General features: G+C 34.2%; 1 protein-coding gene across 7 annotated transcripts in view; it reads left to right on the top strand.

The window, feature by feature from the left end:
- Positions 1-17,148, top strand: part of HERC4 (HECT and RLD domain containing E3 ubiquitin protein ligase 4) — a 151,867-nt gene that overhangs the window by 14,302 nt on the left and 120,417 nt on the right. For all 7 annotated transcript variants that reach the window (XM_087432136.1, XM_087432138.1, XM_087432139.1 and 4 more), the window contains one exon: positions 14,624-14,783. In XM_087432136.1, the coding sequence (XP_087288262.1) occupies positions 14,624-14,783 (160 nt within the window). The remainder of the gene's footprint in view (positions 1-14,623; positions 14,784-17,148) is intronic.

Raw genomic sequence — 17,148 nt, forward strand, 5'->3', positions numbered from 1 at the left:
GATGATACAGAAAAATAAAAGAATTAAAGATGCCTTTTTTGTTCATGTGAGAAGCACATAAATGAAGGAAGTTAGATGCATCATTTGTTATCAGAAGTTTATTTAATGATGAATAATTAGAAGGTCTTAGTCCATTTAGGCTGCCAAAACAAAATTATGATATCTGGGTGGCTAAAACAACAAACATATTTCTCGTGGTTCTTGAGGCTGGGGAGTCCAGGATCAAGGTGCTAGCAGATTTGGTGTCTGGTGAGGACCCACTTCCTGGTTCATAAATATCCATCTTCTCACTGGGTCCTCACATGGCAGAAGGGGTGAGGTAGCTCTCTGGGAAAGAGCACTAATATCGTTCATGAGGGTTCCACCCCATGACCTAATCCCCTCCCAAAGGCCCCACCTCCTAATACCATCACATTGGGGGGTTAAGATTTCAACATATGAATTGGAGGGGGTGACACAAACATTCAGTCTATAACAGAAAGTATAGTTTGTGTACTGATATTTTGAGGAACATAGACACTTGAATAAATTCTACTTATTCACACTTCTAAACTGTGCGCCTCCCAAAATGATAAGTTGACCTTTAAATTTAAAATAAATGCATTTGATTACACTTTTTTATACTTATTTTGCGTTATTTTAACACCACTGTGCCTAAATTAACTTCCTTAGTATATAAATATGCTGTTAATAAACAGGGCATTCACTGTTTTTTTTTTTGTGTGTGTGAGAGGAAGATCAGCCCTGAGCTAACATCCATGCTAATCCTCCACTTTTTGCTGAGGAAGACTGGCTCTGAGCTAACATCTATTGCCAATCCTTCTTTTTTTCCCCAAAGCCCCAGTAGATAGTTGTATGTCAGTTGCACGTCCTTCTAGTTGCTGTATGTGGGATGCCTCCTCAGCATGGCCAAAGAAGTGGTGTGTCAGTGTGCGCCCGGGATCTGAACCCTGGGCCGCCAGTAGCGGAGTGCGCGCACTTAACCGCTAAGCCACGGGGCCAGCCCCAGGCACTCACTGTTTATATGATGCGTGACTATGGTAGAAATTTATACATCAAGAAAGACAAATACACATTTCTGAGATTATAAAACTAATAAAATGCGGAGAACAAAAAAGGAACATTTTAAATGGAAACCGTTGTGCTGTAAGTTAGCTATTTCCATCTGTCTAAAACAAACTGCAAAAACAACTCCTCTTACTTGTTTATTAATACTTCCTGAATTCACTTGGGTTTGAACCTTAGATTCACCTTAGGGTCTGCTTCTTAGCCCGTGGCACTGGTATTGACTCAATTGCCAAATCATGTTGATTGTTTTCTCAGTAACTCTCCTGTTCTGTCTTATCATTTCCTTTACAGATGGCTAAATATGTGACCTTGAGCTTAGTTACTTTAAACTCTTGGGCCCTTAGTTTCCTCCTATCTCAATCTAAAATTGTTTATTTTTATTCTAGTTAGACCATTACTGGTCTGTGCAAAAACTGTGGCAATAGTTTTCTAACTGATGTCCCTGCTCCATTCCATCCTTTTCATTAATTCCAGGTTACTCTTTCTAAGGCATATTTCCTTTTCTGTCTCTTGAATGTTGCCTAGTTGAAGTATCATCTCCTACATCTCCCTGGTCACTCTTGTAAGAACTCAAGTCATTTGTTTTGTGCATTACTAAGCACAGTTACCTGGCATTCAGTAAATTAATAAGTTGCATTGCTGTCTTCCTATTTTAATTATTTGGATAAAAATCTCTACCATGTCAGCTCCTGGAGGTTAGAAACCTTTTCTTTTACATCTTTACAACACAGTGGTACACAGAGAAGGAACATGGGGGTTTGCTGAATGAACACATGATCAATGTATTTTATTGGATGTGCCATAGGAAGGAAGGAAAATTATAGACAGATGATTGTTTTAATGAGCATGATGGCTGTCAGCCGCGTTATAACCAAAATTTTAAAATTTAAAACTGTTGTAAGAACGTATACATGTTGGATATAGTATGGTAAAGTGGGTGCAGCCATAAGAGGAAACAAGATTGAGGCTTGGAAGATGGTAATTATACTCAGGTGTCCCAGAGAGAGGGGAGGTCACCTTATGCCATACAGGGCCACAGGAGAAGACACCAGGGTAGTCAGGAGGCAGAAGAGGAGCATAGGGGAGATCTTAGGTCATGGCCTTTATTGGGGTTTCCCTGGGAAAGGGAAGGCTGGGCAGAAAACAGTTTAGGATTGGCTAGTTTGCTTAATTACTCCAGGCTTTGGGCTATAGGGTTGGTTTCTAGGTTCCTGGTACTTGGCCCTGGGATGTTTTAGGGTGGGGGAAATATTAGCTTGTTGTGTGAGAGTTAGATAAGGAGATAGTTGGTGGTATCAACTCTGGATTGGTTGGTTGCTTATAAAAGACATGCTAGTAGGCAAGTTAACGTTAGGAATTAGCTAGCTCTGGGAGGGGCTGTCTCTTCTGGGGTCTGTAAGCCCCCCTCCCCCCCAATGTCAGAGCATCAAGAATACAGAACATAAGAAAATATAGTTAATATAATTGGCCCTGTGATGAATGGATGCTAAATATACAAATAATCTAAGAAAACACAGAACAAAAACTCGACTGATATATTCTGAGGGTTCATTCTTGCTTGTCTTAAAAAGAAATTGAAGTAAAGGCAGCTATTTGACTGATATTATATTTATGTTGGAGTCTATATTTCAACTTTCCTTCCCCTTTCCTCTTCAAAGCAATTAATTTCAGCAGTTCCTAGACATCCGGAAAGGACTTTTCTAAATAATATTGTAAAGCCCTAAGTATTTATAAAATTTTAAGTATATTTTGAAAATAAATTATTAAAACATAACCTTTTTATTTAAATAATATTAACAGAAAGATAGCAGTTAATAAATAGGGAAATGTTTATATCTTAGTGCCTTGGTCTGGGAAGTAGGGATGATGGTACACCTGCCTCATGATGTTATGAGGATTAAATGAGATTAAATAAATAAAGTGTTTATTAGCACAGTGCCAGGCATGTAATAAGCTATTTGTGTGTGTTAACAGTATACCTGTATGTAGATAGAATGCATAAAAGGGGTACAATCTTGTAATCATATCTGTTATAAAGAATTTTTTAATCTAATTAGTTATATCTCCATATGAACATTATTTTATTGTGGGCTATCTACTAAGACAAGTAAGTTACTTTGTATTAACTTGTTAAATGTTTTTGTGAGTGCATTGTACCATTCCACATTGCTATTGGTAATTTTTGGTAATAATTTTAGAGAACAAACATTTTCATTTAATTTTTTGATGTTTTAGTTTTGTTTCTTTAAATCTTGTTTTATAATATATTTTATGATGATCATTATATGCATTATATTAGAGATTCTTTAAAAAGTGTCAATAAACAATGATTTCACTTAGCAATAGGGAAGTATGTGCCTCAAGTGAAGTAGCCTTTTGATTATCTATCTCTGTAATAAGGATAGCGATATGATTATTTAAAGTCAAAAAAAGCATTCTGAATTATTTATTGGTGCTATTCACCAATCCCAAGTGATTAATTTCTTCATCTTTAAAAAGTCAGAATCATAAAATGCATCAGCTATACATTCAGTTGTTTAAACAATTAAAGAACAGTAAAAGAAGAAAAAAAACACTTGTAGATAAACCAGTGTTGATAATTTTATTATGTATTTTTCCAGTCTTTTCTCTGCATGTGTATTTGGGCTGTGTGTTTAAAAATATGTTTATTTTTAGACAAGAATGGAGTTACACAGTACCTTTTTAATTTTATAATACGGTATCTCGTGAACTTTAAATTTTTAAAGATGGATTTTAAGCGCGCATTGCATGCTCTAGTTAGAGTTTTGAGTTATTCAGAGAGAGGAGAAGAGAAAACCTATGTTTACAGCAACTAGTGAGGCATGGTAAGACAGGATTTTGAAACCTAAGCTCTTGCAGAATTAAACATTTACTAAGGAATTGAAATGGTGCCTCTTTAAATTAGCTATTTAACAAAGTGTGTTTCTTCTGACCTCAGTTTTGTAATTGTTATCAAATGGTTGTGCTTGTTGCTATTTATAAAGTATTGTTTTTTAGATCCTGATAACTTGAACATAGAACATCAACAAAGAATTTTATTCTGTCTATAAAACATCGATAGTTCAAACCTTGTTGGAATTCAAATTTCTTTTTAATTAAAAATATATATAAGACTTCATTAAACTCATAGACCACATTAAGCGTTAAGATTAATTGTGGACTTGGATCATGATTGGTAATTGTACTTTTATACCAGATAGTCCTTGGTTTGTGAATGAATTGTGTTTTTAAAAACTTGTAATTTTTCTTTGCTTGTGGAAATATTGTTAGATATCATAAATAGGTTTTCAAACCAGTCTTCTTTAAAAACACATTTACCTAAGTATATATTCTATCAATATTACCTAAGTATATATTCTATCAATAATTTAAACTGACCTTTGTAACATATTCTATAGAAAAATTCATTTGAGTTTTAAATTTGGATGTCAGAAATTTATCTCCACCCTTCACCTATTCTGGCTTGTTTAGCTCTCTTGCTTTATCAGTTCCAGAAAGGTTAAGATAGATATTTGTGGGCAGCATTTAACTTAACTATGTGTCACATTTTAAAGAGAAACAATACCTGACTATAGCTTCTGTTTCCTAGGTAAGAAAACCTATCACTCCAGGTTAGTTATTTCCCCAGTGTTTTGATTTTGGGAAACAAAGGACATTTGTTCCTGTGGGGTTTAGGGTTAGTTAGGGACTTCTTATACCTTAAAAAAATCCTTGTTTGTTGTGATTAACAGAATAATACAAGTACTTTATTTCTTTTTCAGAGTTATAGAAATGTATGATTTAAAAAATGGAAGCCACTTTTTCCCCTACATCCTAAAGATGACTACTACTGTTTGTTTATATTTTCATATCTTTTATACCATTGTTAAAATACATAATTCTGTACACATATACATAAAATTCTGTGGTTTGCATTTTCATTTAATATATTTCTCTGTTTTCATGTTACTATACGGACATTCTTTTTAATAGAAGCATCAGTTTCTATTATGTAGATATTCCATAATTTACTTACCTACCTATTACTGGAAATCAGGTTATTTCCTGTTGTTGTTTTTTCCCCATTACAAACTGTGATTCAATAAACATCATTTTACAATGTATAACAAATTTCTAAAAGGGAAATTTCTGGGTTAGAAGGCATGCATGTTTAGAATTGTAATACGTATTGCCAACTTGCTCTCTAAAAAGTTTTTTTTCCCTTGGCTTATGTTTTAAAGATTGTTTAGAGAAATATCTTTTGCCAATTTTGTGTAAATATTTTTTTGCCATTTTTTTTAATCCTTTGGCATGGGAATAATAATGTAATTATGAAATAGAAACTTCTAAATTTCAAAATCAAGTTTATCTATGATTGAATTATTCAGAATAAGTTATTTCTTTCTGTGGATAGCCTTTAAAACATAGATGGTAATACTTGGCTAACTTGACAGGCATGTTTTGAACCAGAGAATATTTATTCAAGTGTATTTGTTTGCTAGGGCTGCCATTACAATGTACCACAAACTGAGTGGCTTAAATAACAGAAATGTATTATCACATAGCTCTATAGGTTAGAAGTCCAAGATCAAGTTCTCAGCAGAGTTGGTTCTTTCTAAAGGCTATGAGGAAAGGATTTGGTCCAGGCCTCTCTCCTAGCTTCTGGTGGTTTGCTGGCACTTAGGTATTCCTTCACATGGCATTCTCCCTGTGTGCCTGTCTGACCAAATCCCCTTTTAATTAGGACACAAGTTGGATTAGGGGCCTACTCTATTCCTATATGACCTCCTCTTAACTAATTACTTTTTTTTTTTTTCTTTTTTACATACAATGACCCTTTTTCCAAATAAGGTCACATTCTGAGGTATTGGGGATTAGGACTTCAACATGAATTTTGGGGGAACACAATTCATCCCATAACAATAAGATTTTGAGATCTATAAGTGAAAGAGGATACAGGGTAACATGATAATGTTTATATTTTCCCTCAAGTAGCTATTTTAGAATTTTGAATAAGTTGTAGCATTTAAGAGATGCTAGTTGTGAATATGTTAGTAATGGTATTTCTATAGTATTACCTTTATACCCAAAGGACAACACATTCTTTACTGTTAGTTTTCTGTTTACAAGGTTCTTAGAGCATATTGTTATTGATGATTATATCTAATTATCAGATTTAAACCTTGATTATTAGCAAAAGACTCCTAATAGACCATGTTGTATATTTTGTGATTGGTTGTGTAGGAAGAAGTGTTTATGTGTACTGTTATTAAATCAACCTGGGTCATAGTCAGTCGCTGCTCACGGAGCTTTTCATGGTCGTTCCTGGACATGCACATGTGCAGAGCTGTAAAATATTTGAGTCTCCTGATGTGCACATTCTCAGTTGAGGTTCAGCAAAGCAATGCTCTGCCTTCTTGTTTCAGCTCTCATACTGTAAACAAGTGTCCTTTTGTACTATATTTAGTGCCATATTTTTCATATTTTTGTAATTTTTGTTGGCGATTTCACTCTTTAAAATGGCCCCTGAGTGTAGAGCTGAAGTTCTATATGGTGTTCCAAAGCACAAGAAGGCTGTGAGATGCCTTACAAGAAAATGCATTGAGGCATGAGTTATACAGTGCTGTTGACTATGAATTCAATGTTAATGAATCAACAGTATATATTAACATGTCTTTAAACAGAAACACACATAAAACAAGGTTATGTGTTGATCAGTTGATGAAAATGGGGTTGAGGCTTGGAAGAACCTAACCATGTATTTTCCCTAGGGGCAGTGATTCAGCGTGGCAACTTTAAGTATCCGTGGTGACTTTTTAAAACATAACTACTGTGAATAACAAGAATCGATTGTATTCCCAACTAGATAAAATTAAAAGACTAAAATTATAAGTGGAACAAGGGTGGGATTTCCTAGAAGGATGGTGCAGTAGTGAAATAAATCATCAGTATTTAGCATCTTTCAATTTTCTTCAGACAATGTGTGGTTTTGCATCATCTTTTAAGAAAGTATAAAAGAAGTCTGGAGTCACTGTCTTTGTAGTTTTTATTTTTCTCTTTTTGTAGCTTTCATTGACCACCGTTGATAATGCAGAATTTTTCATTATTTGTCCATAATGGCAGAGAGAAGAAAATTGACAGAGGAAGGTAGATGTTTCACAATTACTAGACAAGTCAAAAGCTGAATGTAGATAGCACTACTATATGATGATGGTGAAATTGATCATATAAGTGAACTCTTAAACAGTGAGTCTGGAGATGATATTGTCGGGGGAAGAGGGAGAATCTCCCTCTCCCCTTTTTCTTAAGGTTCTTATGGCTGGCCAAATAATTAACAAGACAGGTTAGCAGGAGAAAATAATACCAAGTTTAATAACATGTATACATGGGAGAAAGCAGGGACGCTGCGTTTCTCAACACAATAGCAGAAATTCTCGTCTTAAATACCATGTTCAGCCAATGACAAAGGAGGATTTTGGGGGTGGGGGGAGTCAGTTACAGGAGATTACCACTAAAGCACAGTAAACAAGAGTAAGGTTATTATGCAGATTTAAGGCCTCACCTTCCACATTGATAAGCCTCTAGAAATGAGGCCATCTCCCCCTCTTCCCAAAACAGAGAGGGAGATACCTTTACAAATGGAGATTTCCCTTATAAATGTAAATGATTGTCTGACAACTCCTTGCTGGGCCATCCAGAGAATGTGGCCAGAGAGACAGAACTTCTGATAAGATGAGCTTGTTGGTGCCTTTCTTATTGTAACATTTATCCTACATTATCTTTACAGCCATCATGATAGATCTGTTCCAGGAAGGAGTTACTATGTCAAATTTTTTAGGCAGTTAGTGGGGGAGGTCAAATGTCCCTAGAGAAAACAACCAAGGTAAAGAGATAGATTTTAGGGTGGCCAAATCTTGATCTCCCACAATATTATACATGAATTTTCATAAACTTAGGAATTGTTGAGTATATTTCTTAGGTCCCAAAGGAAATAGGATGTTCTTATCCAGTTAGTTATTCAACAGGAAGGATTTTATCACGTAACATTTTGTAACAAGAACCTGCACCTATCCTGTATTGCTAAAAGGATGTGTGACAGTATTCTTTTTTCTTTTATTATGTTTGTGCTGCAAAATTTATTTGATGTAGTTTGTGAATGAACAAATGCTGAAGTCAGATGTGCATACAAGGGTAATTGGGAGGAGATAGATGATGTAGGAATGAAAACCATCATTAGGTTGAACATTTTAATTGGTTTTTATAAATCTGAAAATGACAATGTTTTGCATTTATGGAGCAAAGAAGATGGCGTATTTCTTCTCATCAGTTTTCAAAAATATTGCAACTTTAACTATACAGGTTTAAGAAAAACCAGAAGTAATGATGAGCTTGGACCTATTAGAGATGTATTGGGAGTATATCTGTATTTTCAAGATGGATATGTTACATTTCTCCAGTTCTTTATCTTCTGTTTTTGCTCCTGTCTCTGAAAAATGTATTTTTTCTTTCCTGAGGCAATCTCTTCCGCTTATGTTTTCTTTGCCTTTTTTTGTGCTCCCAAAACTAAATGTTTCTTTTGTCTTCTGTGAACCATAAATACTGATATGAACACAGTGTTACTTTTCTCAAACTTTTTATTTTGAACATTTTGAAGCAAAAGTTGAAAGAATAACACAATGACCAACAGTTAACATTTTTCCACATATTTTTATCTGTGTATTTGTATTTTTTTTGACAGATAGCCTTATTTCTCAATTACAATCAACTGGTAATGATCATGTGCTATTATTAAACCTTTTCCAACAAGCTTAACATTATATGTTCATATTTCCATCATCATCTTGTAGACCCTATTTATCAAAGGAATCAATTGTTTTTTAATGGGCTTGCTTGGCAAATTTTTCTTTTTTGTTTTCTGTTCTCTTCCATATATATCCATACTGATCCTAAATTGAAGTGAATTTAATCCCCAGTTACCCTCCGTTTCTAACTGTGTTACTTGGCCTTGAAAGGCAAATGTAGCTTAGTGATTAAAACTTAATAGAGTTAGCATAGTACCTACTATATAGGAAACACTCAATAAATGTTAGCTGTTAGGTTTGGAATGAATTGTTTCCTTTTTTTGGCACACAGTGCATCATCAAGTCAGGCTTTCTAGTGAATTTTTTTTTTTTTTTTTTTTGGTGGAAAAGATCGGCGGTGAGCTAACATCCGTGGCCCATCTTCCTCTTTTTGCTTGAGGAAGAGTGGCCCTGAACTAACATCTGTGCCCATCTTCCTCTATTTTTTATGGGGGACACCGACACAGCATGGCTTGATGAGCAGTGCGTTAGGTCTGAGCCTGGGATCCAAACCTGCGAACCCTGGGCTGCCGAAGCAGAGTGTGCGAACTTAACCACTATGCCACCAGGCCAGCCCCTGTAGTGAATTTTTTGTTTGTTTTGCTGGGTTCATTTATTCCCCCTTTGTTCTTGCTTATCATTGACTCTCTTTTCAGGCCATCTTGTTTTGAGCATTCAAAACCAGAATTTGACCTGGATGTGAAATGTCTCAATATACTATTTCTCGCATACTGGGGGAAATGGTTGGGGCTATTCGTTTGATGGGCCATTTGGAAAAAAGAAGTAATTTTTAAAAATTGTACAGAGAAGTTACCTGTTTTGTGTATTTATTGTCTGAAAAGCCTATATTAAATACTATCTTCAGGACATATAACTGTTAGATTTCTTTAATAATGTATTTCTGAAGTAGTCATCCATTCTCAAAATAGGTATCTCAGTAATTTGAGGGGGCTAAAGTTCTGAAAGAACCAACATTATTTTGAGTTTTTAATATGTAGGAAAAAATTAAAGAGCTCAGGTCAGTTTTAAAGTGAACACATTCGTTTTAATACTTTGCTTTAACTATTTTCTCTAACATTCTATTTAATTTTTTTAATCAAATTTTATTTTTTGTTTTGAATAGACAATATATTCACATGGTTCAAAAATCAAGGTAATATAAATATACATTGAGAAGGTTTGCTCTTACATTTGACCACCCTGTTTCCCCCTCTACCTGCATCCCTTATAAGTTTATTAGTTTTTTGTATGTATTTCTGAAGTTTCTTTATGTAGATGTAAGCAAATATGAATATATGTTCTTATTCTTCCCTCTTCCTTATGTAAAAAATAGCAAATCATGTACACTATTCCACATTTTGATTTTTTTTCTCCTTTGAAAATGTACCCTTGAGATCTTCCCATATCAGCATGTAGAGTTTTCTCATTATTTATTATTTTTGTAGAGCATAATATTCCATTGTGTAGATAGAATCCTTTATTGATGGATACTTGGAATATTTCCAGTCTTTTGTTATCATATATGTTGCTGCAGATATACATAAATACACACACACTCACCACACACACATATGTATTTGTACTCTACTCTCCTAGGTTCTCCAGTGGGGGCCTGTCTAGACAAAAGATAGATTAACAAGACAGAAGTTTATTAACACATGTGTTGCACTTACATGTGGGAGTACTCGGTAATGAAATTGGTGCTAGAACATGGGCTTATACAGCGTCTTAACAAAGGAATGATAAATTTTTGGAGAGGTAACAAAACGAAAAAGAGTGAGTTTCTTAGGTGGCAAATTGGGGGAAGGTAAATATGTGGGTGTACTAATGTGAGATAAGGGCTAGTTAGTAAAATTTGTTTATGTAGATTCCATTACAGCACCATTCCGTTGGTGCTATATCTGAGCAGATAAGGGTCTAGGGTTGTCTCTGGTGATTAATTTCTGTCCTTCCTGGTAGAGAGGGAAGGGGGGACACCTTTACAAATTTGTCCTGCTTTTTAGGCAAATAGGGGGAGGGCAGAGAGCTTTTCTTGTATCTGCTTCTTGTTTATGGCCTTCAGCTCAAAATAATCCTTGTGCCAAAGTGGCATATTTTAGGGTGGCATATTCTGCTCCCCTTCAGTACTTAGGTGCATCTGTACGATAATTTCCTGGAAATGGAATCGCTAGGTCCAAAAGGTAAATGCGTATGTATTTTAGGTATTGCCACATTCCTCTCCATGAGGGTTGTTCTATTTTGTATTCCCACTGTCCATATACAAGAGTACCTTTTCCTCCAACAGACTGTTGTCAAACTTTTGGATTTTTATTAGGAGAAAAATGTTATCTTGGTGTGTGTGTTTTTTTAATAAGCATAGACTTTTTTTTTCATTAATAAACTTTATTTTTTAGATTCACAGCAAAATTGAGCAGAAAGTAGAAAGTTCCCATATACCCCATCCCCACACATGCACAACCTCCCCCACTATCCACAGCCTGTAACACAGTGGTACATTTATTACCAAAATGAACCTACATTGACACATCATCATCATCCAAAGTCTGTGGTTTATATTAGGGTTCACTCTTTGTGTTGTATATTCTGTGAGTTTTGACAAATGCATAATGATATGTAGTATTGTACAGAATAGTAGTAATATCATACAGATTAGTTTTACTACCCTAAAAATCCTCTGTGCTCTGCCTATTCGTCCTTCCCTCCTTCAGCCCCCAGCAGCCGTTAGTATTTTTACTGTCTCCAAAGTTTTGCCTTTTCTAGACTGTCGTATAGTTGGAATTAGTAATACAATATGTAGCCTTTTCAGATTGACTTCTTTCACTTAGTAATATGCATTTAGGTTTCCTTCATGTCTTTTCATGGTTTGATAGGTCATTTCCTTTTAGTGCTGAATAGTATTTCATCATCTGGATGTACCACACTTTATCTGTTCACCTACTGAAGAATTTTGGTTGCTTCCAAGTTTTGGCAGTTATGAATAAAGATGCTATAAACATCCGTGTGCAGGTTTTTGTGTGGACATAAGTTTTCAACTCCTTTGGGTAAATAAATACCAAGGAGAGCGATTGCTGGATCATATGGTAAGAGTATGTTTAATTTTGTAGGAAACTGCCAAACTGTCTTCCAAAGTGGCTGTACCAGTTCCCACCAGCAGTGAATGAGAGTTCCTGTTCCTCTATATCCTCGCCAGCATTTGGTGGTGTCAGTGTTTTGGAATTTGGCCATTTTAATAGGTGTATAGTGGTTTCTTATTTTAATTTGCAATTCCCTAGTGACATATGTGGTAGAACATCCTTTCATATACTTACTTTGCCATCTGTATGTCTTGCTTGTGAGGTGTCTGTTCAGGTCTTTTGCCTAATTTTTAATTGGGTGGTTCATTTTCTTATTGTTGAACTTTAAGAGTTTTTTGTGTATTTTGGATTACAGTCCTTTATTAGATGTGTTTTGCAAATATTTCTGCCAGTCTGTGGCTTGTCTTCTCATTCTCTTGATAAATGTAAACTTTTATAATTGAAGGTTAACCCATATATAAAAGTACACAAATCAAAAGTGTGTGGTTTAATGAATTTTCTAAGTGAATATATTATTGGCTTCTTAATGTAGTTCGAATTTGCATTTCTCTCATCAGTGAAGTTGCGCATCTTATCATATGATTAAGGGCCATTTCTGTTTCTTTTTCTGAACTATCAGTTCATATCTTTTGCCCATTTTTCACTGAATTACTGTTCTTTTTTTTCTTTTCTAGTAAGTCTTTAAAAATTGGGGAAGTTGTTTCTTTGCTTGAGAGATGAATAACGTTTTTTCCCTATTTTGTTATCAGTCTTTTTACTTTGCTTTTAGTTTGTTTTGCTATAACAAGTAATTTGACTTTTCTCAAATGGGTACATGGAATCTCTTCCTCTTTCCTCAGCTCGGGACTTAGCTTAAGTGTCACTGTCTTCTAAAATTCTTCCTAGTATCTTTCAAGGTTTTAATAAGTATCTTATGTTCCCATGTTGCTGTTTGTATATCTTTATGTTAGCATTTAATCACAATCCTTATCACATCTGTTTTTCTGTAGACTGTAAACTCCTTGAGGGCTAGAACTCAAAATGTTTTATTTATCTTTGTGTCTCTAGTGCTTGGAGCACAAGAATTATACAGTAAATGTTAGTGTTTGGTATGAATGATTGTTTCTTGGATTTTTGGTGCCTTTGATTATACAACTGTTGCTATCTAATTTAAATACTCTTCATTTGCTATTGTTGAACCAACCTGTCCTATTCTCTTGTCATCCTGTCATTTTCTGCTCTTCACTACATTTCCTTTGAGGATTGTCTTGGAGAGACATTGACTCATTTCTGGGGCCTCTGAGAGACAACAGATCTTTTGTGTATTTTACTTCTTTCTGCATAAGTAAGATTTATGGGAATATTTTGATGTAAACAAATGATAACATACTTCTGAGTCCCTTTTCTTGATTTTTTTGGGGGGGACAATGTGTATATCTTGTTTTCCTTTTTTGTTTTTGTATGTTTCTACAATATAATTTTATAAAAATATATATACAAAATACATACAAAAAGTGAGAGATTAGTGTAATGAACTTCCACATACTGTTTACCAGCTTCACGAATTATTAACTCATAGTACTTTAAGGTAAGTACTTAAAATAACGTATTATTAAGAGTTGTACAGATTCCTAGAGGCTCTCTAGGGCTAACCTCCCACCTCAAAATTCAGGATAGAATTTGAATTTCCCTATACGTAGGGATCTAAACCTCCTTGATGCACTCCATTTCATTATTGAATAGCCGCATTTGTACATTGAGCTAAAATGTGCATCTCAAGAAACTCTGATTCAGTTTAATAACTCTTCAACATGAGGCTTTCAATTTATTGAAGACAGAAATTACAGCTTTCTTATTAAGCTAAAAAAGTTAATTTTAAATGACATCTTAAAAAAAGACTTATAGTGGTACTGGTAAAAAACTGATAAACATTGCATATGTTAAGGAGACTGAGGAAACAATTTAACTTTCTTTGCTGATTTATCAGTGGCTACTGACAATCTTATGAAGGGCCAATATTTTAAATTAATTTCTGGTTTAAAACTTGAACACATTTAACCGCATATGGAGTTTTTATATCTTTGATATTAAAGTGGCAGTCCATAAAATGAAACCTGTTTGTTATGGTCGCATTACCTTTCAGTTCTCTCCTCAGCATATATGGTAGAGGCCTAATTTATGAGATATGTGAAGAATTTGTTTCCTATCAGAAATTGCCAATTCAGATTATTTCATTAATTTCAGAATCACTCCATAGTAGTATCTGTAATGGTAGTGTGTGTCAATTATGATTTGGTTATTAAAAAACAAACAGTCCAGGTTATTTGATTCCCTTTTTAGCTAGAGTGCTCTCTTTTATTGGTAATGGCTTTGAATGAAGAGCACTTTCTGAGAGAATCTTTATAAACTGTTAATTTCTTCCACCAAATGCTCAAGTCACTCAATATTCTGAGTTGATTATGCCCTATGATGTATATCTGTATTTACCACAATGAGAATTTTGTATGGAACATATTTATTAGACTTTTCCAAATAACACTAGTTATACTTAGTCTGTATTTCAGCATTTCCTTAGCTTTTTTGTACAAGATGAAGACTCTGTTTTATTCTCATTGTGAGTTCAAAACTAGAATGTAATGTCTCTCTTCTTGATTTCTGTAGAGCAGGTTGTTGCCCTGGATGCCCAAAATATCGTAGCTGTTTCATGTGGAGAAGCTCATACATTAGCACTAAATGACAAGGGCCAGGTGTATGCTTGGGGTCTCGATTCTGATGGACAACTTGGCCTGCTAGGATCAGAGGAATGTATCAGAGTACCCAGGTAACAAAGGTGACCAAAAAGAGGTCTTTAACAATCTTTTATGATAAATTTATCTAAATTTTTCTGCCTACGTGGACATGTAAGAGTTGACACCTAATTATTTCTCCCCTTTGAGTTCTTAAGGAGTTTACTAGGTAGATTCTTGCCTTTAATTTGGGTTCAGTGCTATTTTTTATATACCTCGTATTTTCTCCCAAATTATTTATCTTTGTAAAGAAAAGGGATGAGGAATATGTACTAATTATTATATGTTTTTCTTACTAAAATTTTTAAGTGGGTTAGACTAATTTAAACTACTAATTCTATTATCTTGAGTACCCCAGCTATTGAAATATTTATTAAATATTGATTACTTGCATGTTTCTCTGTCTTGTTTTTTTTAGTCTTTATTGTTTTTATTGAATGTAGAAGTCCCACATACTTAGTGTAAGAAGAATTCAGTCACTTTCCTCTTTTTTACATAGCAGTGACCATGATTTAATTTATATTAACCACTAATTCATCATAGAATTATTTCAAAATAAAAAAATGAGCTATACCTCATGAGTGTTGTAGTCTTACAGATTTACATCAGGCATAACCATTGTTTTAATAATAAAAACTGTAAGAGCATGAACATATCTAGGTAAAAATATAAAAATTTAAAGAAAGTATTCATTTTCTTTTAGAAACATAAACTCATGCTTAGTTTTTAGAATTATACAAATTCTTGCCTCCTTAAACTCTTGTTCTTTCTTCTTAGTAATAGTTATGGGGACAAAAGAGAACTCTCCAAGGAACCAAGATGTTAAACTAATTTTAGGTTTATTTTCCAGGTATCATTTATTTTACACACATTTAGATATTTTGTTTTTAATTTAACATGGACAATGTTTGTTTTAGTTTAAATAATAGGATATAACTACTAGAATAAGAAAATGGAGCACAGGAACTAATATATTTCAGAATAGGAACTTGAATCGTTGTTAGAAATGAGTTTTCTTTAACTAGGAAAGGTAGCTTGTTCTTTTAGTAAGCCTATAACCTTCCCCCAGGTGTATATGTTTATTGAAAAACTTAAAGTATACATTTAAAGTATTTGCTTTAACATTTCAAAAGATTTTTTAATCTTTAGTTTGACATTTTATATTTGTTCTAGTAATGAACTGTCTGTAGAGACTTAGATAACATCACATTCATACATTTTCTTTATTGAACTTGTAACCAAATTCCACAAAACTCCCCAAACAAATTTCTTCCTCTTTGTTTCTTCTGAGATAACAATTAAATAACAAACACAATTCCCGTTATTTATTTATTTTTTTTTGTGAGGAAGATCAGCCCTGAGCTAACATCCAATGCCAATCCTCCTTTTTTTGCCGGGGAAGATTGGCCCTGAGCTAACATCCGTGCCCATCTTCCTCTACTTTATGTGGGATGCCGCCACAGCATGGCTTGACAAGCAGTGTGTTGGTGTGCGCCTGGGATGCGAACCTGGGAGCCCTTGGGTCACCAAAGTGGAGCGCTTGCACTTAACCGCTATGCCACTGGGCCCTCCCCCACCCCCCCGTTATGTTTTTAATGTCTCTTAATGATGGTGATGTTGGGAGAAAAATTTTTTCCTTAAGTAAATTGAAATTTTTTAGTCATTTCAATTTTGATTTCTTTCAGAAAATGGTAGTTTGCAACCAAGTGGTTCTTGACTAGATAATACAAAGCATTCATGGAAACGTAGTGACCTCATTTGTCATATACTTTACTGCTTTTGTTTCCTCACATAAGTAATTGTTGTAGAATGGGATTTTTAATTTAAGATTTTAAAAATTTTGTGTTTTTAGGAGTGGAAAGGGACTTATGTGTTAGATTTTCTAAATCAGTATTCTCAAAACCATGATTCATGGCAAGGCTTATCTAGTTTCCCTTATTTTTACTCTACTGGTCTCTTAATTTTCATACTTACATTTTTGTTGCTGTTCACTTCTAGTATAAGGGATTTCAGTCAGTAATCGTAGATGATTAGTAAATGGAAAGAAAGGTAATTATAAGGAGAGAATTTTGTTATATGACAATTTATTTGAAAGTTGCTTAATAATAAATTATCTGTTTGTGACTTTACTATTTTATGAACCTGGATGGAGACCTGAAAGAGATCTCAGTTGAGTCCTCTGGTTTAAACTTCTCTATTTTTTGTATTGCCAAACATCTAAATTAACTTTAAGCTGTATGTTAAGGCATTTCTCCTGTTCAGCCTTCTCAGTTTTTCATGACCTGAGCTGATTTGTTGTAATATATACATAGTTTTTACTGATATTTTTTTAATGTTTTAAAGGGCAATGTAATATTTCAGTGAGAATATATTTTTAGGAAAGACTTCCAGTGATATTTT

The sequence above is a fragment of the Ceratotherium simum genome, chromosome 6, assembly GCF_057802395.1.
Source record: "Ceratotherium simum simum isolate JZ-2026a chromosome 6, ASM5780239v1, whole genome shotgun sequence".
Taxonomy (NCBI): Eukaryota; Metazoa; Chordata; class Mammalia; order Perissodactyla; family Rhinocerotidae; genus Ceratotherium; species Ceratotherium simum.